This window comes from Triturus cristatus, chromosome 4_2, assembly GCF_964204655.1.
Source record: "Triturus cristatus chromosome 4_2, aTriCri1.1, whole genome shotgun sequence".
NCBI classification, from domain to species: domain Eukaryota; kingdom Metazoa; phylum Chordata; class Amphibia; order Caudata; family Salamandridae; genus Triturus; species Triturus cristatus.
This window is the reverse complement of record NC_140586.1, coordinates 922,946,022-922,972,264: the sequence shown is the minus strand read 5'-3', so window position 1 is coordinate 922,972,264 and position 26,243 is coordinate 922,946,022. Positions and strand designations below refer to the sequence as shown.

The 26,243-nt window shown below is 43.9% G+C and overlaps 1 protein-coding gene across 1 annotated transcript in view; it reads left to right on the top strand.

Moving 5' to 3' along the window:
- Positions 1–26,243, top strand: part of MPL (MPL proto-oncogene, thrombopoietin receptor) — a 238,382-nt gene that overhangs the window by 92,744 nt on the left and 119,395 nt on the right. Inside the window, exons 3-5 of the mRNA XM_085602979.1 lie at positions 2,103–2,281; positions 10,768–10,922; positions 15,342–15,498. Coding sequence (XP_085459105.1) covers positions 2,103–2,281; positions 10,768–10,922; positions 15,342–15,498 — 491 coding nt within the window. The remainder of the gene's footprint in view (positions 1–2,102; positions 2,282–10,767; positions 10,923–15,341; positions 15,499–26,243) is intronic.

The window sequence follows — 26,243 nt, the reverse complement described above, 5'->3', positions numbered from 1 at the left end:
GTTTCTGGTCCAGAGAGGACCTGGCTTAGCAGCTCGGGCTGGACTGTTCCCATGAGGCACAGGGTCAAGACTGATTTGCATATGGTCAGGTCTAAACTGCGGTGGTATGGTGAGCAAAAGAATGATGGATTTAACCCAGATCTCTTGACTGGGTGTGAATGTTTTGATTTGTTCTGCATTCCGTCCATCAATTGTGTGTCTTTGGCTATAATCTAGCACTTCTACCTCTGCCTACAATCTCTACCTATGCCCTACCCATACCAATGCCTCTATTCCTATGTATACCCGAGTCAAATGCAAAAGCTTCATGAAAGGGTTTCAAATACTTTTGAATTTGACTTGTGAGGGACATCTAGTAATGACTAGTTGAACTGCAGCTCTTTGTAGAATTATTTTGATATTGGATTTTTTTTTTTTTTAAACAATTTTTATTAGTTTTTCCCAACGTAGAACAGCATGAAGTCTACATTACATTCAGTATTCCTGTGAAGGATAACCAGGCCAGTGGGAACAATATCAAAGACAGTAAACTCGCAACAAAATTTTGATATTGGATACTATAATATTCACTGCCCACTGCTACTCTTGTCCCATAATGCTTTGCAGGGCCTTTGGTTGGGATTGTATTTTTGCCAATAACTGTGCTTGGGATGGTCCTCAGAGGATGGGACCACCGCCAAATCATTCCAGAAGATGTGCTTTTTGTTTTCAAGGCATCTGCTTGGTTCTCTCCCTAGGTTAGAGAGGATCCCAAAATCATTACCTCTCTCACTGCTTCCTAATTTTCATTTTCACTTTTGTGAAATGACTATATGTGTGTTAGTATATAAAGACAGAAATAATTATTTTATCATAACTTACACTGTGCAAGATGCTGTTTGCTATTATTATTCAGAGCAGAGACGCACACAGTGCTATCAGCTACGCAGTTTGAGGAGTAGCTGAGCACTACTCAGTCTGAGGAGTAGCTGAACTAGATCAAAGTGTACTCCGCGTAGCTATGTGTAGTGCTACTACGCAAACTACGCCCAGGCTTAGAATCGAGGGACATTCAAATAGTTGAAAACAAATTTCTTAGAAGCCTGCTATCTGTCCCACAGGCAAATCCTCTTTTATAATCCAGCAAGAAACTGGGTTAGGATTTATATCTGACCTAATCAGCATGGCACCCTTATTAAAGTGGATAAACATTTGGACAAACCCAGAGCTAGGGATGAATCTTGAAATTATTTGTGATTGTTTAGCGCATGATTATGCAAGCAGTATCCCTTGGCTGAGCCATGTAAAAAAGCTTGCTACCAACCTAGGTAGGCCAGAAATGTTTAATTCACCAGAGAACCTGATTAAAGCGGATTTGACTTGGGCTAAAAATATTTTTTTGCAGGTTGCACAGATGGATAGGGAGGCCAGGGAAATTAAAAAACCATCGGTGCGGACACATCAATTAATGTCCACTTCAAGTACCATGGAACCCTATTTAAATTTAGTTACAAATCAGCATCATCGTTTCCTTTTAGTGAGATTTAGATTCAATCAATTACATCTACTTCTTGCAGAACCGAAGGGATGGAAAAAGATTGAGGACCTGGGTGCTTGTTCTTGTGATAATTTCTCGACCCAGGACTCAATGCATTTTACTTTATTCTGTGAACATTTTATCCATATTCGGAAGCCGTTCATTTTACCTATTTTAAGGGGCATGGGATTTTTACAGGCTAGACCTGCTTTTATTTATTTACAGATGATGACTAATGTGTGGGAAATTTTTAACATTGCTAGTTTTCTGACAGCAGCAGTCAGGATAAAGAAAAAAAGAGGGATTAATATGAATTAGATCATTTTTAACCTCGAGAAATGTTAACTTTTCTACAATATCTTTTTTGTATCTTGTTGGTGTCGTGCAATTGTAATATTTCATGTATTTTTTGTAGTATGCTTTTATGGTTTTAATTAACCGAATAAAGTGAATTTGACTGACTGAAAGAAACAGGGTGTTCTCCTCAAAGATGGGAAGAGGCTGAGATCAAGCCTTGTAGGCCACTAGTGGACATGTTCGAGGGGTGAGCAGAGCATAGAGTGGTTACGATCTTCTTCCATTGCAGAGATGATGAGGCCACGCAGTGTCCAATCACAGTGGAGGACGTTGGCTCAGGAGGCTATCGCCACATCTGCAGCTTCCCCTGGGAGGACGTACGACTCTACATAAAGATGTACATTGAAGTGGTGGATGTGAGGACCAATGAAACGAGATATACCCGGGAGGTGGAGGTGGACGACGTGGGTGAGTCACAATCATTGAATATGATATATGGATCTGACATCTCCACGTAGACCTAATGTACTTGTAGGTTCCGTATAAAGTGTGATTGACTTCACTGCAACTTAGAGGCGATTGATCCTTCTAAGGGCATGGGAAGCAAGCTTCAGAACCCTTACAACTCGTACACAAAACCCCTTTTTCAGAAGTAAGTTAAGACACACAGTTTTGCAGAGTTTACAGAAATTTGCAACCTTCTCAATGTGCAACCAAGTATGACGTATGACAAGCATTCACAAACCATATGTGGTGGATAGGACTGCTTAAAGGAGGCACTGTTGTCTGCACTCCACATTGCCGAGGTGATCAGAGGTGGTGTTTTTGACTCTTGTGATTCAGAGGCTGCTCAGTACTGGCAATCGCTGCACATGATGTCCAGTTATGTTTGGGAGACATCTTGTGCTGTGTACTCATAGAAAGGAGGATTTACTCCAAGAGCAGGGGATAACTCCAACCCAGCGGCAGAAGACTTACTCAGTGCCACAGTGACTTCCACTGGTCTAGGAAGGCTGAATGATCAGAGCTATTCATCATGGTGGCACTGGTGGGATCCACAGAGTGGTGGTCTGGGCTACCATAGCTTTAAACTTAACACAGATTTTCAAATGTTCACAAACAGCCTAAATGTTTTCTCAGATCAATACAAGAAGATATAGCACATTAGAGGAAGGTGCTGTGCCCTAGACACAGGGGAGCAAATGTACAAAGTTTTGGTGCAATGCAGCACAACAACCGAAGCTGCTGTAAGCACTGCATACAGCCAAATGGTGAAAGATAAGGTGCTGTATCTCTCGCCCCCTGTGCTGCCATGCACCAGTACACAATTACACCACAGTACAAGGGTGTGTGAGTTCTGTCAAGCAACGGTTTTGTGCTCGACAAGGACCCTTCCAGTACAACAACTAGGTGTTAATACTTTTGCAAATGAATATATGTGCTGTGCAATGCAGCACACATGCAAAGTTAAAAAGCATTGGCATAGCCAATAGGTCTCGCCTTTGGGACCTTATAAGTGTTTAGCCATGCAACAGTTGCATAACTAAATACTTATAAGGTCCCAAAAGCGAGGCCTATTGGCTATGCTAAGCAGCCGTGTGGCCGCGAAAGTGATCGCGATCAAACTTCAAAGCATCTGTGAGGCTGCGAAAGTGAAAGTACTCGCGGGAAAGCGTGGCGCGCGTGCCCGCGCACATGCACTGTAGCTCTAGGCTGGCCTGGTAGCACTTTTTGGAGCCCTCTCAATAAGTCTCGCCAGACCAGCGCATGTGCTGGGTCAGGCGAGACCTAAAACCGGGCAGACTTTTAAAAGTTGTTCTGCTGGTTTGCCTGCCTTGAGGAGAGATAAACGTTTGGCCAAATCCGGGTCTACCAATGTTAGTCGATAGGGATTTGCATCAAAACACATGGGTGGTTGCATGGGAATACCCATATTCTACTCAAGAAACCCACCAGTAATGCAAAGCAGCACAAAGTAACGCATAACGCTACATTGTGTTGCTTCAGGTAACTTACTAATGCAAATCATGCTTTGAATGAGTAAATCCCACCACAATATTTTGCACTGGGTTTTCGCCAATTTTGGATGCAAACCCAGTGTAAAGTATTACTAGAACTAGGCCAATAATTGGAATTTTCACTCTCACAACTTACTTAGAGCAGTGTCCTACTCATGTGGTCCTAATGACTCCATCCAAAACTTAAAATAAATATTTAAATAAAAACCACAGCATCTTTTAAAGAAAGATTGTGCTGGAAGGAGCCATATTTTAAATAAAACGTCACATCCATGGAAAGGTTAGTTTTGAAATTCTGGTCAACCAGTGTGATTTGGTAATGTCCAGGCGGCTCCAGGCAATCCCTTCACTTAATTTGGAGTTTTTGGCCATGAGAACTCCTCATGCTGGGATTGTTACCCCCATGTTAAGAAGGCTAAATGGAAAGCACAGTCTGAGAGTGAAAAGCACTGTTAGCTATGGAGCCAAGGTCATAAACAAGAAACAGGGCTACTTTGCAGATATATTATTTTCTTTTTAGTACAGAGAGCCTGAGTCAGAGAGCCTGAGTCATAGAGCCTGAGTCAGAGAGCCTGAGTCAGAGAGCCTGAGTCATAGAGCCTGAGTCAGAGAGCCTGAGTCATAGAGCCTGAGTCAGAGAGCCTGAGTCAGAGAGCCAGAGTCAGAGAGCCTGAGTCATAGAGCTCTGTTATGTTCCCTTTCCTACTCATTATGGTTGACTCCATGCCTCTGTCCAATGTCTCTGTGGATAAGTCAACTTTGCGCTCTTCGTTGTGTGCATCTTCGCACCAGGGAGAAGTCAAACTCTAGGAACTGCTCATCAGCCAAAGCAATAGGAAGGATGCTTGTAACAAGCATTGGCATAGCCAATAGGTCTCGCCTTTGGGACCTTATAAGTATTTAGTTATGCAGCACAATATCATTGGTACAACAGCATCAACTGTTGCATGGTTAAACACTTATAAGGTCCCAAAGGCGAGACCTATTGGCTATGTCAATGCTTGTTTTGTTATGGGGGGGCACAAATAACAGGAGGGTGAAGGTCAGTCAGTCAGTCAGTTAGTGAGAGTGAGTGAGAGAGTCAGTCAGTGAGAGAGAGTCAGTCAGTGAGAAAGTGAGTCAGTTAGTCAGTTAGTGAGAGTGAGAGAGTTCAGTCGTCAGTGAGAGAGTGAGAGAGTCAGTCTGTCAGTGAGAGAGTGAGAGAGTCAGTCTGTCAGTGAGAGAGTAAGAGAGCCCAATAACAAAAGTGCACTACCTGTCGATTTTCAAGAAAACGCAATTAAGTTGTCAAATATAATTTTCCCACTAAAGCATGTGCTCAAGCCAAGAGAAAAAGAATAATAGTTTAGTCAAAATATTTTATTTTGGTTTTGTTATTATCATCGTAAAATATATACAACAACATTGCAAATGAAAGTGCAGATTCCCATGGACCACCTTACATACCAGTCATTCATGCATACAACCACTCACATATCCCATTCTGACTGTAAAAAATGTATAAACAATCATCAAACATAGTCTCCGAAATTGATGTCAATTCCCTATACAAAAACGATAAAGCAAATATTTTTGAAATATATCAGTATATGTTCTTTCATGAATCACATAAATTTCAAAATTCAGTATCCACTATTGGTGTATGTTAACATCAAAGGTGACAAGAGGACTAGAATCAATAGATGAATAGAGGAGTAATCAAGATAATATGAACATATGATACTTGATTAAAACAATAAGATGCATAGGGACCAAGGGCTAATTGTTTCCCAGAGACACGCCGACGCGCGTTTCGGTGCAACCCCCACTGAGAGCGGGGTATCACCTTCTTCAGGGCGTAACTGTGGAATTAAAGCAGGAGTCCATGGGGGGTCTGGCGAACTATAGAAAGATGAACAAGGTAAATGAATCTACTGGGGAAATGGAAACTGTATAAAACGTTCAATGAAGGAATCTGTATAATGATGATAATTTGCAAAGTATTAGGAGCCAGCAGTAATCAAAAAGGCACTAATGAATTCGTCCACCAGATGGTGGCGTCAACCTGGCAGGGAAGGGCCTTCCCGATAAATGATTGACGTGATGCAAGAAGGTAAAGGAAAGGAGTTAACCCAGCTGGCGTCTGTTATTACGCGAAGGTCTAAAATGATATAGTATGAAGGGACGATCCAAAGAGTATAATCAATCTGAAGAGCTGATTCAAATGCTTGGCGAAGTCCGGATAGTAAATATCAGTGCATGGGTCGGCGGCAAGTGAATATCCACGGATGCCCGCAGAAGACTGATGGATGAGAGAGTAAGAGTCAGTGAGAGAGTGAGAGTCAGTGAGAGAGTCAGTCAGTGAGAGAGGGAGTCAGTAAGTGAGAGTGAGAGAGTCAGTCAGTCAGTGAGAGTGAGAGAGTCAGTCAGTCATCGAGAGTGAGAGAGTCAGTCAGTGAGAGTGAGAGTCAGTCAGTGAGAGTGAATGAGAGTGAGAGAGTGTCAGTTAGTCAGTGAGTGGAAGAGAGTGAGTCAGTGGGATAGTTAGTCAGTGAGAGTGAGTCAGTCTTTTAGCGAGAGTCAGTCAGTCTTTTAGCGAGAGTCAGTCAGTCTTTTAGCGAGAGTCAGTCCGTCAGTGAGAGACAGAGTCAGTGAGAGAGAGTCAGTGACAGAAAGTCAGTCAGAGAGAGTCAGTCAGTGAGAGAGAGTCAATCAGTGAGAGAGAGTCAATCAGTCAGTGAGAGTGAGTCAGTCAGTCAGGGAGAGAGAGTGGGAGAGTCAGTCAGTGAGAGAGTCTGTCAGTGAGACTCTGTCAGTGAGAGTGAGTGAGTCAGTGAAAGTGAGTGAGTGAGTCAGTCAGTCAGTGAGAGAGAGTGGGAGAGTCAGTCAGTGAGAGTGAGTCAGCCAGTCAGTGAGAGAGAGTCAGTCAGTGAGAGAGAGTGGAAGAGTTAGTCAGTGAAAGAGAGTGTCAGTCAGTGAGTGAGAGTCTGTCAGTGAGTGAGAGTCTGACAGGGAGTGAGAGTCTGTCAGTGAGAGTCTGTGAGAAGTTGGCCTGGCACATGCTGGTCACTAGTTAAAGTGGCCTCCTTGCACCAGTACAATTCGACTCTTATGGTAGATAGGTTTAAGACAACCTTTTAAAGAAAGCTATCCTAGTGGTAGCTGTGGAGAGCAGCCTTCAGGCTAAGTCTCAGAGGAATGTAAAGCAGCTTGTTTTACCTTATAATCTCTTGAATCACTAAATGAAAGGACACCACTTAGGTATATATATAAAATATATATGTATTTATTACTAGACACTCTCTACTAATCTCTTTATGAAATTAGAAGTCAAGGACATATGCACAAATCAATGTTTCACAATAAATTAAGCATTTATATGGCTGGGGCCCTAGGGGTGTACCAGAACATATACTAAAAAAGAGGTTTAGGAATGTCGACTTGCAAGGGGACAAGGCCTAGGGCCTTTAGAATCGCTGGGGCCTCACTAATCCACCCAAGGCAGGTAAGTAAAGGACCCACGGGAGACACGTGCAGTGTGAGAACACAGCCGCGGGTTCCCTATTGATTTCAATGGAGCAAGTCGCGGTTGGATTTTTAAAGTTTTAGGGTACTTCGGAAGAGTCTACAAGCAAGACACTTACAGGGTACGTACTTCGAGGCCCAAAACACAGGTGCACGAGTTACCTCACCCAGGGAAGCCGGATGCATAGGTGTCTTTTGGTGTCAGGTCGCGGCGTCGTTTTCAATAGAGGCCGAAGAAGATTTGCTGCTTGTGAAGACTGGAGAAGTGTCCGGTGGAATCCAAGGCTGGATTCTGAAGAAGGAAGACCTGAAAGCAGAAGGGACAGTGTTCACAGTCACTTGCTAGTGACCCGGGGCCAGGAAGCTGGATGCCCACGGTAGTCGGGTGATTTCAGGTGATTCACGGGTGTCTTGACTCTTCGGCCACAAGGTCCAGGAGGTGTCGACGACAACCAGGAGCTGGATTCAGAGTATGTCACAAAGTCTGCAGCTTACTGAGGTGTCGGCAACCGGATTGGAGCCAACAAGCCTTGGCAACAGCAAGTCTTGTGGAATGTGAAGAAAGTCAGCGGTGCAGACCAACAAGGTCTGAGGGACTCACCCAGCAAGTGCAAGTCAGGGCAGGCCTGGAGCAATCAGGGGAGCCCTTTGGTTCTGTAGAAAAGTCTTCAGGGGACCCACAAGCCAGCCGGCAAGGGATCGTGAAGACTCCTCGTGAGGATTTGCTTCACAGGAGCCCACGGTCACTCTGGGCGAGGTAGACCTCTGATTTTTTAAGGAAATCCTGCTGGAGGCTTGGAACACATGTGGTCCAGTGCACAAGTTCATAGAACGTCGTGAAGGGGTTGCACTTGACAATAGTACACGGTACCCGGGTATTGCTGTTCCTCGTCACTCGTGGTGTCCACTCGCCTCAGGTTTGCTGGGGACTCACAATGACCATCGAGAAGTCAGGAAATCCACTTCTGGGTCAGCAGGGACTTCGGACTCTGGCGGGAGCGGGAAAGTTTGCGACCGTTGATTCAAAGCTTTGGTGCCTGCCAAGCAGGGGAGTCACTCCTTGACTCCAAGGGAGATTCTTCAGTCTTCCAAAGGTAGTGGAACATCGAAGGTCCAGGATTCTTCTTCAAGAGCGTTGTCCAGGCGTATCTAGTTTGCAATGGCAAGGGTTCCCTATCTTATACTAAAAGAAAGGGAGGGACTAGCTCTATGACCACTCCTCTGGGAGGGTCAGGGGAGTGGGTGGTTACACCTACTTCCCTTTTTCCAGTTTTGCGCCAGAGCAGGGGCTGGTGGCCCCTGAACCGGTTTGAGCTGGCATATGCACAGAGGAGCTTACTGCTCCCCAGTGCAGGACTTCAAAGCACTCTAGGAGTGCACCCACCCAGCCCCAATACACTAAATCCTGTCTGGAAGGTGGTTACACCTCCCTGTGACAGGATGCATATTGTTGGGCCTCCTCCACTGCGATTTTCAGTCAGCAGCAGGAGGGCAGCCCAGTGTCTGTGCTGGTGGCATCCATTTTGTGATGCCAGGGCTCTTCAGGATTCTACCGTGTTTCCACAGTGGGTACATGTCTATCCCTCTAGAAGGGTGGAATCATACTCCCACACCAGTTACTGGTGTGGGGGTATGATTCCAAGGCGTTTGACACCAAACACGACATGTTTTGATGCAGCCATCCCAAAGTTAGCATTTACCGCTAGGTTATAATGCACTTAAGAGTATATGGTTTAACCGCATCCACAAACAGCTACAGAGAATAGACTCTGAGGGCTGCAGAGGGGCCCTGCTCAGGCAGAGGCACCCCCTCACATGGAAACCAAGCACCCTGCCCTCAGGATTGATAGGGCCTGCCTTAGGGTTGACTGATAGGTTTATATTTGTGTGGAGGGAGAGATATAGTGAACCTATATCTCAGTGAGGAGTGCTAGCACCACCTCACCCAGGCTGCAGTAGCAGGCCTGTGGTGTCAGATTTAGTCTGCTTCCCAGGGGTGGCATAATACATGCTTCAGCCCCTGGTAGGCCTGTGAAGTACCTATGCCCTTGGTACCTAAGGTACCATATACTAGGGACTCATAAGGCACCACAGTATCCAATCACTAGTGCACCTAATAAGCACTCCAGTTTGTTTAGAGAGAACAGAGAGGCGGGGGCCCTGATTAGCAGGGTCCCAGCCAGACTATAGCCAGAAACCAGTGTAAACATCAGAAACAAAGTGGGGGCAGATCCTACTCTCCTACAGAGTCAGTCAGTGAGTGAGAGAAAGTGGAAGAGTATGTCAGTGAGAGTCTGTCAGTCAGTGAGTGAATCAGTGAGAGCATGCACACCGTCTTCACTTTTTCAAGCACTGCACTCGTGCTTGTGGCGCACCGCTGTGCGCTTCCTCAAGGTGGATGCTGCCACAAGTGCAGTGCAGTGCTTGAAAAAGTGAAGAACAACGGCTAAAGGCCCCGCTGCGTAGGCGAGACCTAAAAATTTAATGTGGTTGAAGAATGGCTGCAAAACCTGGGGCGTGTTATGCTATGTGGATTTGTAGAGCAAAGTTTGCCCTACTACGCAAAATGCACGGTCAGGCAATGAGAGAGGTGATGATTTTGGGGTCCCCCCTAACCTAGGGTGAGGACCAAGCAGATACCTTGAACACAAAGAGCATATCATGCTGGTGAACGATTCCGTGGTGGTCCCTTCCTCCTAGGACCACCCCAAGCACAGTTATGGGCAAAAATACAGTCCCAACTAAAGGCCCTGCAAAGCATTATGGGACAAGATTAGCAGTGGGCAGTGAATATTATAGTGTCCAATATCAAAATAATTCTACAAAGAGCTGCAGTTCAACTAGTCATTACTAGATGTCCCTCACAAGTCAAATGCAAAAGCATTGAAATTATTGTTACATCAAGCTGCAGTACCATTTTCCGTTACTAGATAACTGTGCTTGGTCCTCAGAGGATGGGACCACCGCCGAATCGTTCAAGAAGATGTGCTTTTTGTTTTCAAGGCATCTGCTTGGTTCTCTCCCTAGGTTAGGGAGGATCCCAAAATCATCACCTCTCTCACTGCGTGCTAATTTATTATTTTCACTTTTGTGAAATGACTATATGCATTTTAGCATATAAAGACAGAAATGCTTATTATCATAACTTGCAGTGTGCAAGATGTTGTGTGCAATTATTGCTCAGTGCAGAGAAACATACTGTGCTATCAGCTATGCGCACTACGCAGTTTGAGGAGTAGCTGAACGTAGTAGATCAAAGTGTACTCCGTGTAGCTACGTGTAGTGCTACTACGCGAACTACGCCCAGGCTTAGTGTAGAGTAACAGTTAATATTGAAGTTCCCCAGAAACATCCTTTGTGTTTTGATCAAGTTTGGTTTCTCTTCCAGCCTCGGGAGAAGACCGGTTTACCTTGTACTCACATCTCTTACAGGTTTAATTGACCCTCCGAAGAATGTTTCTGCAGTCTGGACTGGGCGGCTGGGGCAGATCCGGGTGCGCTGGGAGATTCCCTCTGATGAATACAGTGATCTCTTTACCTTTGAGCTTCAGTACTGCTCCACAAGCTCTTCAGAGACACCACAAATGGTAAGGCAACTGTGCAGTGCTTTGGTGCAGTGCCAAGAAACCATCAGAACCTTAACACATGGGAGGGTAGCGGTACATGAAGACATTAGATAGGGCACCACAAACCGGTCCGCGTGGGGGGGCTGTATCAACGCAACAGTTTTAAGATATCCACATAAGGTGAAGGGTGATGCAAAATGCCCCCGAATGCTTAAGGCTGCCATTCAACCTCAAGATTTTAGATGAACCTTGCCACATGTGTAGCTGCCAACTGGCCCCATTCACGAAGGTGACTTTAAACCCAGTCTCCATTTTTCAGCCAACAGCACTGAGCATGGTGGGACTTGTCATTTCACTTTTTTTAATGATATATACAGAACTACAAGTCCCAGCACGGTGGGCAATTTATGTTTAAAAAGCAGTACCGTCCAAAAATCAGCCTCAATATCATGGCCAGCTGAAAGATATGCATAAAGATTTATTGCATTTCTTTTCCAACCCTACCTGCACAAAAAGATGCTGAGACCAAATGTCAATTTCTGATGAAAAATTAGAGACATCTGCTCTAATGCTCAGCAGGGAGAAGGTGAGGCCAAACAACACACACAAAGTACCCAAGTATTTAAATATCCATCCCTTATAATAACCAGGATTTTACTATCTTTAACCAAAATCTTAGCAAAAGGGGGATTGTGCAAAAGCCACAGAGCATTGAAGTTTTCAAATTCCTGTTATCCATGGATGACAAATTTTCGTCTCACATCCAGTCGCCGCTAACAACTGAATTACCGGCTACTGACTCTTCCAGCACATTTTCCAACCCCACAAAAAAACCTGTTTTGCCAGACATGGTGACAATAATGCATTTAGCAAAATCAAGCCACTTACTTTGTTTACCCATTTCTACCAGCAATGCACCCCGCTACTAGAGACGTGATTCACCCAGCATGTCCATTAGATTCACTACACGTTTTAGGTTCCAGAAGATACATCACTCATCAGACGTGCCACCACTGGGAGAAAGAAAATGGGAACATTATCACACTTTGGTTGTTTGACTGCTATGTAGGCCATCTTAAGACTTCCTCCCAAAGCTGCATGGACACAGAAGGGGTCAATAGGAGAGGAGATGCATGGAAAAGGGGACTATCTGGCATGGTGGGTGCTTTGAGTTATGCGTCTGCTGCTCAAGGGCTGATTCAAGGGCCACTGGAACACATGTCCTCCCAAGTCAAAATTCAAGCCAGGATCTGACAAATCATGGAGCAGCCAGGCCATGCGATTGCACCCGTCTCCGTGATGACGTCCTTCACTACAGAACTTGACTCCTCAACTTCACAAATGTAGTAGAGATCCCTCTGTCACTGCTCAAATCACTAAATAAATAAAAGTGGCTTTGGAGGAAGGAGCCACATCTGGTGTAGGAACTTTGGGCCTTATTACGATGGCGGTCGGACCGCACACCGACAGGCTGTCAGTGGCACTCTGACTGCTGACAGCCCTTCGCTCCAACCGCCGGAGTCTAGGATTCAGACCCTCAGCTGTTGGGGGGAAGACCACCCCTCCGCCAGGATCAGTGATCCCCATGGGGTGGTGGTTAGAATCGTATTCCTGAATAGGGGCGGTGCCGAAGCAGGCATCGCCGTCGGGATTATGATATCCCTTTCCAACAGCCTTATTATCTCGGGAAGACCTCCATTAATGTAATGTAATGTAATGTAATGAGGTGCTTATAGAGCGCTCTATCACCCGACGGGTATCCTGGCGCTTAAAAAGGAGAGTCCCCACCAGAAGTTAATAGGGGCAGCCGAGGTGTGACACAAGAAGGGAGGAAAAGAGAGATAATATCAAAGGAAAAATTACTACAGCTTAGGGAATAAAAACGTTTTCAACGTTTTCCTGAAATCCATAAGACTTTGGACCTGACGTAGATCCAAAGGGAGAGTGTTCCATAGCCGAGAAGCAACGGCAGAGAAGGATCAGCCACCTATTCTGAGCCGCCTGAACCTGACTACATTCATCAGAAATGCAGAAGCAGAACGAAGGTTTTTAGTTGGAGAATACCAGCTGAATTTTCTTTGCAGGTTCTTAGGGCCCATTCCATGAGCTGCCCTAAAGACAGTGCATAAAGCTTTGAATTGAATTCGCTGATGGATCGGCAGCCAATGCAAATCTCGCAAGGCTGATGTGGTTGAGTTCCCTCGCTGCCTATTTAAAGCGAGTTTCGCTGCAATGGCCTGTATTCTGTACAGCTTCCCGATAAGGGTGTTAGGCGCACCCAGATATAGAGAGTTGCAGTAATCAGGTCTGCTGAGAATTACGCAGCTCACAACCTGCGTTCTAGCAGAGTTAGGCAAAAAAGGGAGGATCTTTCTCAGCACTCGGATTAGGGAGAAGCAAGTGCCAACCGTTTTGTTGACCTGAGAATTCAGTTGGAGGTCCTGATCCACCATCACCCCCAGATTGCGTACTGTGCTAGAAGGGGTAATAGGTGCGCCAGTAGGGGACAGCTGAAAGATGGGTAAAACAGGCTGATCAGAAGAACACAGGACCACTTCCGTTTTAGAGCTGTTAAATTGTAACCAGTTCTTTTTAAGCCACTTTGTGGTGCTAGTCATACACTTGTGAAATCTTTCCAAGGAAATGGAATCATTCCCTTCCAAGGAAAACACGAGCTGGGTATCATCCACGTAATTCACCACCTCCACTCCAAAAGATCTAATAAGCGGAATGGGAGGCTGCAAATAGATGTTAAAGAGCACAGGACTAATCCCTGAGCCCTGCGGGACCCCCTGTCATAAGCAAGACTTGTTAGCGGAGAACGGCAGAAGGCACCCTGTCTGTGTCCTGTCTGTTAGATAAGAACAAAGCCAGTCAAGGGCGCGACCGGTCACACCCTGGTCTTTAAGTCTCTTCAACAGTATACCGTGGTTTACAGTGTCAAAAGCCGCTGACATGTCCAACAGCACCAAGATCACTGACTGGCCACTGTCCGCCTGCATCCTCATATCATCAAGCACGGTAACAAGTGCTGTTTCAGTACCGTGCTTGGGCCGAAAGCCAAATTGCATCTCGTCAAGGAGCGAATACTCCTCAAGATACTGGGATAGAGACTTACTGACGATGCGTTCCAGAATTTTAACTGGATATGGCAATAAAGGAATTGGCCGATAGTTGGCCACACACCCGGGGTCAAGCGTGTTTTTTTTTAGAAGAGGGGTCACAACTGCTTCCTTCCAGTTTTTAGGGATCTCTCCCGTACTCAAGGATAGACCACAAATCAGTAGTAAATAGGGGAAGAGCTCGGCCCCGTATTCCTTCCAGATTCTGTGGGGAAGGGGGTCCAAGGGGGACCCAGAGGAGACACCCCTGGCTAAGGTATCAAATGTTTCCTTGTCCGGAATGCGAAAGCAATCCAGAGTATGCTGGCAGTGTTTTAAAATGGTGGGGTTGCTGGGCTTAGAGTCTGGTGATGGCAGAGAACACTGCTCAGCATTGGACAGCTGAGGATCAGGTTCTTCCACCGCTGTTGGTGGATGATCAAAATCCCTAACTATCTTGTCGATTTTATCCTCCAGATAGGAAGCTAACTCATCGCATAAAGCTTGAGTAACAGGAATTGTGTTATTAGCACAGTCAGGTTTAGACAATAAAAGGCTATTGCAAACAGAATTTGGGTCCCAAACAGGGCCCCCGTCCGTCGTGCCCCTGGGGGCACATGGAATGCCCCCACTCACCTTCATCCACTGTGTGCCATGCACGACACGGTGCATGGGTGTGCAGAAGCTCCATACCACAGAGGCTTGTGCTCAGGCCCTTTTCCTTGGCCGCAGCATAAGCTGCTGTGGTATAGAGCACTTTCCGACCACCAGCATGGTGGACAACTCATAATGCGGCAGTTGGGCCGCCGCATGCTTGTCGGGTGGTCTCCTGACTGCTTAGATAGCGGTCGGCGGTCCAACCGCTGCCATCGTAATAACTCCCTATGTCTTACTGGAAGTGCACACACTGCATATATGGTAGACTGGTAAAGTAATCAATAATCTAATATTTATCATGAATGTTATGTGGTGGTGGAGCCCGACTGTGATGGCTGGGAGAGGAGGAAATGAGCACAGGTTTTAAAGATTTTTTGCAGAATTATCTACAGGCTGTTTTCTGTTCGGCTATGTTTGTGGGTGTGTGTGTGGGATATGACGGATGTCAACATGCTGATGATTGCAATGTGGAGGGTGAACAGGTATTTTTGGGAATTGAACAGTATACATTGAAAGTAGAGATGGTTGGCAGGAGTGAGGGTATCCCTGGTTACTCCTGCCTCATGATAAAGTTCTAAGTTCGCTCATCTCCAGCCATGATGTTTCATTTGTCGTCACATCCTCTCTTCCCCTTCACCTTTTTAGGGGGTGCCTTTACCTGTTCTCTGATGTTGTTTTTCAGAGAGAAGTTGAAGATGTTGTAACCTACGACCTCTCTGACCTTCAGCCTGGAGTAGCCTATGATGTCCACGTCCGCACAAAGCCCAACGGAATGTCAATGAGCGGATTCTGGGGTCCATGGTCCGAGGTGGTATCCATGGTGACACCGCATAATGCAGGTATCTATGGATGTTTGGGAGGATTTATGCATAAAGCTCCTTGTTCACAATGTTCTACTTGAAGCAAATTTAGTAATTTTATGTTTACACATTTTCTATACTGTAAAGTTCATACAGAAAGAACCTTATTATTTTATAATTAAAAACGCCATCTTCATCCTGTCCTTCTGCGTAAGCACATTGGAGTCACAGTACTTCTTCTCACAGGACTGATGGAATAGTTGTGTCAGGCAAAGAGCTTACTGTAGAACCAGCTGTCCACCCACTGGGACTCCTACTCTATTTTTAAATGACTACAGATTGGGGTGTTGCCCCATCGCAGGATAAAATAGCCCTTTGCTACCATAGAGGATGGCCTACATCTCCTCTGTCGCAGCGAATACACAAGGCCAGGGCAACAGCGCTCATCTACTTGTCATCACCGAATTTCTTTTTACTTCATCTGTTTATATATAGAAATAACTTTGAGTAAAAACAAGAACACAGTACATATATTTATTAAAAAATTGCATAATAAGGTAATAATAATAATAAAGTAATTTTTAAAGCGCCTGGTTACTTCTGACAAAGTGTCCCAGCACTCAGGTCTCAAACTCAGAACACTGGACCGGTGCAGCATACTGGAAAAGAGCACAAACAAGCCAACCTAAACAGACAGGGTTTTTTAAATACTTTTTCAGATCACAAAGCACTTGCCCACTAAAGCTGTAATCTGGCTGACAAAGGTGAGCTTTGCCCAGGACCGAATGCATCGGTTCTTGCCCTTGGGCTTCGAGACACGCAGAGGTCCGCGCGAGTCTGGCCACGAGCCAGAGGACCGAATCAAAGGCCGCTTGCCTAGGACGAGGACCGCTGTTTTTAGTTTGAGACCATTGAGCTCCATCCACTGGGCGGCCTCCGATAGACAAGTTCTTAGCAAAGCAGCCACATTCCCTTCATTTTGTGGCGCTGGTAATTAGCTGTGTATCATCAGTGCAGGTATGACATTAAAGCCGTAACGCCTGATGATAGGTGCAGATACAGATTGAATAAAGTAGGGCTCAAAGAAGAGCCCTCAGGCACCCCCAGCAGCAGCGAGAAGGCCTCAGATTGAAAAGGGCTTTGGGCCACCTGAAAGGAGCCATTTTGTAAGAAAGAAGCTAGCCACTGAAAACCTTGTAACCAACACCGCAGCTTCACACTCATTCCAGTAAAAGGGTATGGGAAACGGTGTTGAAGGCCACGCTGAGATCTAGCAGCAGCAAAGATGGAGTGTCACTCTCGGAAGCAAGCAGCAAGGCAGGCTCTGTGCTATGCAGGGGCGGAAGCCCCACCGGGGCCTGTGGAGAAGCTCCTTTGCCTCAATAAAGGTCAAAGGCTGCTGGTTTACGTATTTCTCAGCGACCTTAGGAAAGCGCGGGAAGGGATGTGGGGGCATATTATCAAGCACGGCGTTAAAATTATCGCCACTTTAGAAGCAGAAAACTACTGCTAAAGCGGGGATAATGGGCTTGATAATATGCCCTGGAGAATTCCAATAGCAGCCCATGTTCACACCAGAACATGGCTTCTATGGGAATTCTCTGCGGCATATTATCAAGCCCATTATCGCCGCTTTAGCGGCAGTTTTCTGCTGCTAACGTGGCGATAATTTTAACGCCGTGCTTGATAAAATGCCCCTTAGTTTTGTTTAGCATCGGGTTTAGAGTCACTAAGGGTTTGGGTCGAACTTGTGATTAGAGTCAGGCCTGGAGTTAGGATCACACGTAAAACGGCGATAATGGGCTTGATAATATGCTCTATGGAATTCCAATTGAAGCCCATGTTAGATGTCCTCCACATCTAACATGGGCTTCAATTGGACTTTCAGAGTATTTGGACGAAATGTCTACTTGTAAATATCGGGGAGACAGAAATATCAGAAAAAAATATTGTAATGCAGAAATATCATTCTCAAGAATATAGTTTTTTCAGGTAAGTAATATCGATGTTAAGAATGTTAAGAATATCGTTGTTGTTAGTATCGTTTTCAATAATATAGTTGTAAAGAATATTGTTTTTTAATTATTTCAATGTGTTTTAGTTCATATATTAATTTTATGTGTTACTATTGTTTGTATAATTGTTATTAATTTTTTTAAATATAGTTTGTAACTTAAAGTGATTTAGAATTTTTTTATTTAATTGCTAATAGTAATTTGTAGGGTCATAGTGGGTTGTTGGGTTTGTAAGAGTATAGGGTGGGAAGGTAATTCAGTAATAATTAATGAATAATTTTTAAGTAAGTATCTGATTGCTATTAATTATGTATATTATGGAATACAGATTTATTTTACTTATATTTTATGTGCGGGTTGCTATGTTTGGATGGGTATAGGGTGGGAATTTAATTAGGTGCTTCCCTGTGATATTGGCACTTAGGGCAAGCGTTATCATCCCCTTGGCCAACAAACCTTTGAATGAGTCTCTACCATCAGCTATAGTGCCTCGCGCCTGGAAGCAGGTCAAAATCTTGCCTTTGTTGTAGAACCCCCAGGCAGACCCAGGCGAGTTAGCAAATTACCGACGTATATCTTTGCTACCAGCTCTGTCTAAAATCTTGGCAAAACATGTTAACCATCAGCTCTCCCAGTGCCTGGAAAGCAATAATTTGCTCCATCCTAGTCAGCCAGGCTTTTGCCCCAGTTTCAGTACTGAGACAGCACTAGATGTGGTGGCAGGTTACATCAGGGGTGCGTTAGATGGGGAAGGCAGTGCAGATCATGTTAGATCTTTCAGCGGGATTGGTTACGGTACCCCATGCCACACTCCTAGCCGGCTCCAGTATATCGGAACTGTAGGTCATGCTCTGGACTGGCTGGCTTTGTTCCTTGAAGGGTCTGGTCAAGAGTTCTGGACCCCCCACATTCTCATCAGGGTCTCATGAATTGCACGTTGGAGTGCCACAGGGCTCTGTCTTAAGCCCTACTTTATTTATGATCTACCTCACACCATTTGCCATACTTGCCGAGGCCTTGGGAGCTTGAATAGTCTCTTATACCGATGACACCCTGCTATTGTGTTCATGGGATAGGGGTTCTCTGGTGAAATGATAGGAGCTTGCCTGACTATCGTCTTTCACTGGCTAACATACCATTAGCTTGAATGCAATGCAGAAAAGACAGAGCTACTTTTCTTTGGCGTACAGGCCCCTATTTCTTGGCAGTCCTTTCGGGCCTGTAGATGCCCCTCCCGCTGGGAGTTAGGCTAATTCAGTGGAGAATCTAGGCATCAAATTTGATGACTGTCTCTCATTCCTACCTCAGGTGAATATGGCGGTGGGGACTTACTTTGGACTGCTGCGGGCTTTAAGAAAGTTTCTTCACGTTCTTTCTTTCGCAGCCAGGAAGCAGGCCATTCAGGCCCCAGTGAAATCAAGGCTAGACTATGCTAATGCCATGTATTGGGGTCTCCCTGAGTAATAAATTGCAGGTGGTCCAAAACGCAGCAGCCGTACTCTGTTGGGTTTCACTCTGAGACCACACGTAACTCCTCATCTGCGGGCATTGCACTGGCTCCATCTTAAAAGAGGATTCTGTTTCAGACCCTTGTTCTGGTGCACAGGGCCTTCTATGAGACTGGCTCAGGGTATCTCAGGACAAGGATCCGTTTCTATGCTCCTTCTAGGTGCCTTCGATCAGCCAATATCTTCTTAGCCAAAACTCCTCGGATCCGGCGGTCTAGGGTCGGTCCTTCTCTTCTTTAGGGCTGCTAGCACGGAACAAATTGCCTCTTGAGCTATGGACAGATACCGCCACCTCTCAGTTTAGAAAGAAACTGAAAACATGGCTTTTTAATCAGGAATGACTCTTTAGACCATATTGAGCATCTGACAGCGGTGAGGCAAAGTGCCAGGACACTCCTTGTAAGTGCTCTTTCATTCATTCTTAATTACTAATAAATGTATGCATTTGGCATCAGCACAGGCATAATACCTCCACAAACAATGAGAGAACCTTCTAGTTTCTATACCCTGCCCATAATACGCATCACGTCGAAGCAGCAATAGTGCCCAGGTGGGCTGTGTATAAAGGCAAGGGACTGAACAATACCTCAGAAATGCAACATACCTGAAAAGTGTATCGTGCAGAACAAACAACAGCACTACCGCTTTTTCAACATGATGCCAAACTCATACCTTGATGTTTTGCCAACGCGATGTCCATAACCTCTCTTTCTTTCCAGACAGGTGCATTGACTGTGATCATATGGGTATTTTACCCTTTATTTTTGTTAGCAGATGATGATAATAATGTTTGTTATTTTTGTCCCCTTGATTTGTTATTTGATATCAATATGTTTGCCTCCTACTTTGTTTACTTATGCCTGTGGGCCTTGGCTCCTGTACCTACTGATGCATGTCTCATAACACTTTCTTATGATGGGAAACAGTCTTCTTGTACTTTGAGAATGACTTATTGTCCCTATTTATGTCTATGCACTACTTAAGGTGATTAAGCACAGTGATCTGGTTATTTGATCAAGGCTTTTGCCGAAACGCGTCTGTAGTGATTGGAAGAATAAACTAACTTGCTTTGAAAATACCTTGTGTTAAACAGATGTTTGTGTTTGCTGGATTTGGATCTTTGCCAAGTTTGCTCCCTTGGCTTCTGTTCCTCCTCCCACGAGGTTATATATATAAATCGCCCACACAAAGGCTCCCCAAAGCGGTACCCCAAACCTCATTCCATACATATATATGTATGAATGTTTATACAAGTATATATTTTTATATAGTATCGAATATTAGTCAGATTTATTTAACTAAGATTACATTAAAGGCATATATTAAAATATTTAAGATTTGCTACTTTAAACTATATATATCTATATATATATATATATATATATCTTGACGCTGATCTAATAAAACAGTGGCAAATAGACACTAATGAATGTTCTTTTAGACTGATGACCACACTAATCTCACATGCAGAAAGAAATTGGAAAAACTAACTGGAATTATCAAAGAACTGGAGGAGGAGTTGAATCAATATCCTACAGATGATGAAAACAAAAAATCAATTGAATCAATGGAAAAGAAAATCAATAAACATGAGGCTGATGTTGAAAAACGCAAAGCTAGTAAATTCAACAGGGACAGATTGGACTATACAAATGGTCACATATATACTTTCGCTAGAAAATATGATTTATACAGAAATCGCGCAGTGATGGATAATCACAGTGGATACGAGACGACTGGAACAATAGAGAGTTCAGATTTAAGCTCAGCAAAATATACCAAGCTTGGATTTTTCCGGGGAAATGCCCCTAATGCAAATGATCACGCGACAAAGAGGAAGAGGTCGAGGATCAACACGGGGGAGAGGACAATCCAAACCCCAAAACGAAGACAAAGAAGAGGGGGCAAGACCCAAAAAAGGAAGAGGAAGGACAAAGCAAAATTAAAAAGAAATCTCCAAAAAAATAACCTGATTATCAACATCTCTAATAAAACCTTGAGTGAAGCACAAACATCATTGCTTAATAAAGGATTCACGTTTTGCACTAGCAAAGATTTGAATGTATCTAATATATGCATCGACCTCTACAAGTGTTGTCGAAAAGTCAAGCTCAAAAAATATTTTGAAGAAAAATCGTTTACCAAATTGTCGACATCTGAAAGCCAAGAAATATCACCCTTGAACATAAAATATATTCCAGTCCTAAGAGCAGTAACATCCTTGCAAACTGGGTCGAAAACATGTGCAGAAATGAACCAATCCTCTCAAGAGACTGATTTATAATTTTGCCAAATGATGGGATATGAAACAAATAGAGGAGGGAACAGTGGTCTAAAAACTAGATCAACTTTCTGTCCCCAACTTCCTCAAGGAAATAAGATTGATCTATTCCATGAGATCATGGTGGAGGAGATTAACAAAATGTCAATCAATAATCCCACAAAAATCATCAAAAAGAAAAATGCAAAAAAGAAATCATGGAATCTCACATTAGAGGAACATAATGCACTAAAAGAATTAAGAGAAGACCAGAGCATAATTATAAAGGCCTCAGATAAAGGCAGAAACATTGTTATCCAAACTCGTGAAAATTACATGGCAGAAGCCAATAGACAATTCAATATTGAAGACCATTATGAAAAACTAAAAACGAATCCAATAACAACCTGGACGGAGGAATATCATCAAAAACTATTGGCATGGAAAGAAAGAAATTTAATTGACTCGGAAGAATATCTGTATTTAAAAACCAACCATCCAATAACTGCAACCATCTACTTCCTTCCGAAAGTACACAAATCCACCATAAATCCACCAGGAAGACCAATAGTTAGTTCCATTGGTTCGCTGTTAGAATCAACATCTCGGTTCATTGATATTTTTTTGATGAACTATGTTACAGCACTTCCATCGTATCTGAGGGATACGATGGACTTTTTGAAGAAAATTGAAAAGACTATCTGGAAAGATAATTACATCATGGCCTCGATAGATGTTTCATCATTGTACACCTCCTTCCTCCATACTGATGGAATAGCAGCAGTTAAACAATTTCTGGACACAAGATCGATTAGCCATTTTGAACATACAGACATGTTATAAAATGCTCACATATTGTCTGACACACAACGTCTTCCTATTTAAAGGTGATCTCTTTCTCCAAAAGCAAGGGACAGCGATGGGGACATATTTTGCTCCAACGTATGCCAACCTATTGATGGCTGTATGGGAGACGGAGGTTTTGAAAGAGGAAAAATCAGGAAATGTCAGATTTTGGTCTAGATACATCAACAACCTTTTCATTATTTGGGAAGGTAATAATGATGACCTTCAGAACTTCTTACAATCTCTTAACATCAATAAGTACAATCTGACCTTCACCTTCACCACAAGTGCATTAAACATCATCTTTCTGGATGTTGAAGTCTTTATTCAAGGCAAAAAAATCTGCACCAGAATGCACAGGAAGCCAACTGCTAGCAATAGCATTCTACATGCGAATAGTGGGCATCCACAAAATCTCAAATGGAGCATCCCCTATGGGGAAATGTTGCGGGCAAAAAGGAATTGCTCTGAACTTTCTGATCTGGATTCACAAATAAAAGTAATGAGTGATCGTTTTTTGCTACGGGGATATCCTTTGGAGGTAATAACCACTGCCAAAAATAGAGTCAGCACCAAAATAAGATCTGACCTCTTACAAACCAACCAAGAGAGCAAAAGGAAGAGTAACAAAACGATCGAAACAACAACCAGACTAATCATTGATTTCAACAATCAGAGCAAAGACCTTCAGAAGATCATACGAAAACACTGGGGAATATTGATGTTAGATGAGACCATTCACAAATAATTGTCCCCCTTACCAAAAATAACATAAAGGAAAGCAGCTTCTCTTGGCGACATACTTACCCAAAGTCACTTTGAGCTTAAACCAGATATAATTCCAACTTGGCTGAACACTCCAGGATTCTGGAAATGCTCAAAGTGTAAAGCTTGTGATCATGGCAAAAACATGACTACATACCAACTGCAAAATGGCCACTCCGAAAAAATTATGGATCACATAACTTGTGAATCAAAATTTGTAGTCTATATACTGGAATGCCCATGTAAAAAGTTATACATAGGAAGTACCATCAATAAACTTAAACTACGTATCTTACAACATCTACGTGCCATCAAAAATAAAGATTTTACGTATCCAATGGCAAAACATTTCTTTGAATTCCACTCCAGTGACTGTAAACAACTTAAATACTCAATTAAGATCGTAAAACAAAAAGAAAGAGGAAATAACAGAATCCTTGATTTACGAAGAACTGAGTCTAAAACAATTCTATCCATTGGTACAGAGAATCCGTTAGGACATAACCTTGATGCTGAACTACACGTACACTTATGATATTGGAAGAAAAACATTATTCGTTAGACCTTTCAACAAAATCATCCTAGTCAACACGGGAATTTTGAATTCACATGAATCTATATGAATCTAACATAACTGCTATTTTAAATATACTCTCTGAGATACATATCTATTTGTATATCCTCCCTCTTGGGAAATTATGGGAGAAAAAGAGGACAGAAATGAAATGATGGATTTCCTCATTATGGAGAAAATCATACATGTTATCTTTATCCCTTTTGTTTGAGGCATTTTTGATTATGTACTTTACAATCAATTATAACAGCTGTATATACGCATAATTGGAGTAGTGTATTGAATTAAATTATCCCATGCAATAGCTGTTTTTCCAAAAAACGACAAGAGTGCCAGACAATTGCAGTATTTACAACAAAGGTCCTTACTTTTTTACATATATGAGAAATCATATAAAGTATTATACTATATACATATATGTATTTAGATATGCACTCTTGTCTAAAGCCTCAACAACAGAAGATAAGTAAATAATGATGTCGAGGAGAAATCGTACAACTTTCATTCTCCACACTGTGATATACAATTACGGGTTTATCTCCATTTTTTTGAAAAAGAAAGAAAAAAGAAAAAATTCATTTCTCCCATAAACCACATTAGTACTTCACCTTAATTATTATTTTGTTCCAATTCGAAAATATGGATCAACATGAAATACACAAAAAAATCTTCATTTTGAAGTTTATTCATACACTTTTACGTCTAGTCTGTCTTCACTGTTTTTGAATAGAATTTGCACTGGCACTTTAAAAATGACATTCTGGGCTCCAGGACTCTATGGTCCAGTAGAAGGCTGGGAGCCGAAACGCGTAGACCGTCCTTACCGTCTATGATACCTTGTAACAGTTTGTGAGGAATAAAGCATTTTTTGAATTGTCGATCGTGGTGCCGTGATCCCTTACCGAGAATCTTCGGGAGACCGAGGAAGAGGTGGAAGGAATTTTGAGATATATATATATATATATATATATATATATATATATATATATATATATATATATATGTTTCAGGCACGTTATAGTTAGGAATTGGCATTTAAAAAACCTTAGAAATTAACTGAAAAAACCATAGGTTTCAGGGGCGTTATAGTTAGCTGGACATTTCCCTCGTACAAAACCCTAGAAATTCCCCTGTTATAGTTAGTTCAGCTAACTATAACTCGCGCCCCCGCAATGCACTGCTTATGACGTCACATATTACATCACTCATGACATGGTCAGTGACATCACTGATGACATCACTGATGACGTCATCCATGTGATAAATTAGTGAATCTTCTCACACCCTAATATAACCTTTGATAAAACGACTCAAAATTTCAGACGGCCATTTTGACAACCATAGATACTCCAATACCAATAACTACTCACCCACTCATTGACTTTTAAGTTTAAATACATGTCCACTCACTCACCTCTACAGTCACTCATACTTACAGTCACTCTGTGCATTTATACACCTATATAGACATTCACACACCGCCAATCATCCATTGAGGTACTGACACATCTAGTCAGTCATGCAAATAATTAATCACAGTCCAATTTACTCACCTATACAGTTAAACACACTCAAGTTCACTTACTCATAAAAATACTAACAAATTCTGTGTCTTCCTGCAGAAAAAACAAACAGAACATGACACAGATATACTTGCACTATGGCGCATACAGCCACTCCCAAAACCACACACTCTCACATATATACACTGCGTTTCACATATGTAGTTAGTGACACTGTGGGAGCCGGCCTCGTGGCGTGGTCCTGTTCCCCCTCGCTAAGCCGCACGAGGTCCCATGCACCTCGGAGCTCCTCCATTTTGGATTATACGTCACTCCACGTGACCACCTGCGTGACCCCGCTTCACCCGGCCTCTGTCCCAGCGAGGCCCGACATCGAGGCACCAACCCCTGGCCCGGGGGATACCACGTGAACCCTTCCCACTCCCGGCGGAGGGCAGTATCGATGGGACCCCCAACCGTCCTTCCACACCTAGGTGCGATCGCCCCACAGCTCTCTGGGGCCTGGCGCCTCTCCTGCTGGGCGTCTGGCCGCTCCCTACCCGGCCTCTCCGCCCCTCCGGGCGCAAGGTTCCGGACATCAAAGGGCTCCAGTCCTATATCTGGGGCGACCCGACAACAGGACAACAGTTGTATCCTGGAGTCAAGAGCCCTGCTGATCGGATCGCGGCTGACCCTCCGGAAGAAGAATCATCCTGAACCCCCACTCTGAGCCCTGCTGACGACGTCGCGGCTCCACCGTGCTTAAAGACCTTCACGAACCTTTGGGGCCCTGCTGACGCTGTCGTGGCCCGACCTTGTTGAACCTTACCACCAGAGCCCAGCTGACCTCGTCACGGCTCGACCGACGCGGACCTACCACCGGAGCCCTGCTGACTGTGTTGCGGCTCGACCCAAGCGGAACTACCACCCGAGCCCTGCAGACGCCGTCGCGGCTCCCCACATCCGAGCCGCTCTGAGACCAGCACTCAAGGTCTGGCGCAGAGCCCTCCTGTACCTGGTTGGTACCAAGACTGTCCCGCTACCCTATCCTTCTAGCAAACATTGAGACTCTTACTGGATCCCTCGATCCCACTGTAAATATTGAACGTACTACTGCTGATAAAGAACCAAGTCAAGCAACTAATATTGAGTCCTGTGTGGTGGTGTTACTGGGCCTAGTGCGATCATAGGAGAAGGACCTCCCCGCAGGGGGCTTCTCAGCGTCGCTCGGCTATAACTTTGCGGTAGGAAGGTGCCCCGGAATAGTCTCCCCGACTCCCCGGTGGTCCTCCCTCCAACATTTGGTGGCCAGCG